Source organism: Dipodomys ordii, unplaced genomic scaffold (genome assembly GCF_000151885.1).
Source record: "Dipodomys ordii isolate 6190 unplaced genomic scaffold, Dord_2.0 Scaffold4524, whole genome shotgun sequence".
Lineage (NCBI taxonomy): Eukaryota > Metazoa > Chordata > Mammalia > Rodentia > Heteromyidae > Dipodomys > Dipodomys ordii.
This window is the reverse complement of record NW_012271738.1, coordinates 1-2068: the sequence shown is the minus strand read 5'-3', so window position 1 is coordinate 2068 and position 2068 is coordinate 1. Positions and strand designations below refer to the sequence as shown.

The window sequence follows — 2068 nt, the reverse complement described above, 5'->3', positions numbered from 1 at the left end:
ACAATCCTCAGATCTCAGCCTCTTGAGTAGCAAGGATTACAGAGGTGAGTCACCAGCACCCAGCCTGATAATTTCTTTTGATACTAGAGGCCATACCAGCAGTTAGAAGATGGAACTTAGTGTGTAAGAACTGAAAGATACTTAGATTGTTTATAATCCTCATTTTATGCACAGGACTTGAACTCAGCTAGGTAACCTGCCATCTAGAGCCTGCTTGCCCTCAGCTTTGTTCCTGGTGTTTCGAAGAATGTGGAGACACAAGAACCTTCTCCTTGCGCCTTCCAAAGAATTGGTGGTTCAGTCAGAGAGGTCACAATGAGGGCTTAAGCACAGGATACAGCTCCTTTTGCTGTCACTCACAGGAAATGCAGCAAATCCCTTGAGGACCCGTGGCTTGGCACTGCTACTGTGATGGGGTTGGGAAACAGGGTTTCCATGTGCTGGGATTTTTGTCTGTGCTTTCAAGCACATGAACGATGAAAATCTCCAGTTACACAGTATTCGATTAGGTACATCAGCCCCAGAGTGGTTCTAGTCCTGCCAATAGTTAATAAGACAGAGGGAGAAATCTCATCTCTTTTTCTGTTGATTTTTTTTCTAGACTTGAGCACAACTTCTTTACCACAATTTCAGAACTCATCTGCTATGACTGTTTCAAGATCGGGCTCTGAAAGTCTGGCTGTGACAAAGGCTCCGACCACTGACACTATGAAGATTTTGCCTCCAGGAGGAGAGGCTGAGGCTATGGAGGGCCATGGGAAGAACGAAAATACGACTCCAGTCCCTGGGGATAGAAGTGTGACTCCTGGAAGGGATACAACACCCCTTGGAAAGCACACTGTCACGTTCAGAGGGAAGACAGAGGCTCCTAGGGCAAAAACTGTGACCCCCGTGGCTCATGTATCGGGAACCAGTGCAGGCACCATGGTGGCCCGTGTGCACCCTCCGACAGAGACCCCTGCTGAGAACAGTTATCAGTCTGTGAGCTCTGGAGGGATGAGTGTAGTTCCTGTGACTCTTCAGGTGAAAACCCGTAGCCAGAAGACAATGGCTCCTAAAACGTCCTTGTCTCCTCCCAGAGAGATGTCAGTCACCCCTGGTGAGCAGAGCACCCTCCAAAGTGGTCATTCTGTCTTTGAAAGTGAAAACTAATGCCAAGGTTGGATGAAATTGGTGTTCTGAAAGAAGCTGAGACAGGAAACTGGACTCCAGCTAGGCCTGTCATCCCACTGCCAGAATGTAGTTCTCTTGCTTCTGAAAATCCCTTTCTCCCCACAGACAACAACTATCTCCATTAACACAACGGCTCTTCCTCAAGTCCTTGTTCTCAAACTAGAAAACCTAGAAGACTCTGTTGTGAATCAAGCAATGTGGACCCTGTTGGTGGCAGACTAGGGGAAAGCTCTTGTGTTTGCTTTTATCTGCTAGAATAACAGATGCCTGGTTGATGAGGTAAAGTAGGCATCAAACCCAATCTGGTCAATTTCCTTTCTGTTGAATAAACTAGCATAAAAAAACCCATCTGAGCTCTTTGAGATTCTTTTCTGAAAATGCCCTGGGCAGGCCAGGTGCCAATGATTCCCCCTTGTAATCCTTAGCTACTCAGAAGACTGAGATCCGACGATCACCGTTTAAAGCCAGCCAGGTCAAAAAAGTCTGTGGACTCTAAGTCTCCAATGAGCCAGTAAAAAGCTGGGAAGTGGAAGTGTTGGCTCAAGGGGTACAGCACCAGTCTTAAGCAAAAAATAGCAAGCAAGAGTGAGAGGTCTTGAGTTCAAGCCCCAGTACTGACCACACACACACACACACACAATGCCAATGCTTGTTTCTTTCAAAGTCATTTCCCCCTTATTTTACTGCTTTGTTTTTGTTTTATTTGGAAAGGAATTTGTGTCTAGTGTACAGTGATGAATTCCAGTGTAGATTATAAACTTCCTTCTGCCATTAACTTCTCTCTTCATGATTGGTGAAGGAGACCCTTGTGGAGAAGCCTATTGTGAGCTATCAGTTTGTTACTCCTCTTTTAAAGCATTTTGCATATCCCAGGAGGAGGAGGAGGAGGAGGAGG

General features: G+C 46.1%; 1 protein-coding gene across 1 annotated transcript; it reads left to right on the top strand.

Moving 5' to 3' along the window:
* Positions 1-601: 601 nt before the first annotated feature.
* LOC106002194 (oviduct-specific glycoprotein-like) lies at positions 602-1472 on the top strand (the record flags this gene model as incomplete). The annotated part of the gene is made up of 1 exon (XM_013037110.1): positions 602-1472. A coding segment is annotated over one exon (551 nt), but the record flags the coding sequence as incomplete, so codon positions are not given.
* Between the last annotated feature and the right edge of the window lie 596 nt (positions 1473-2068).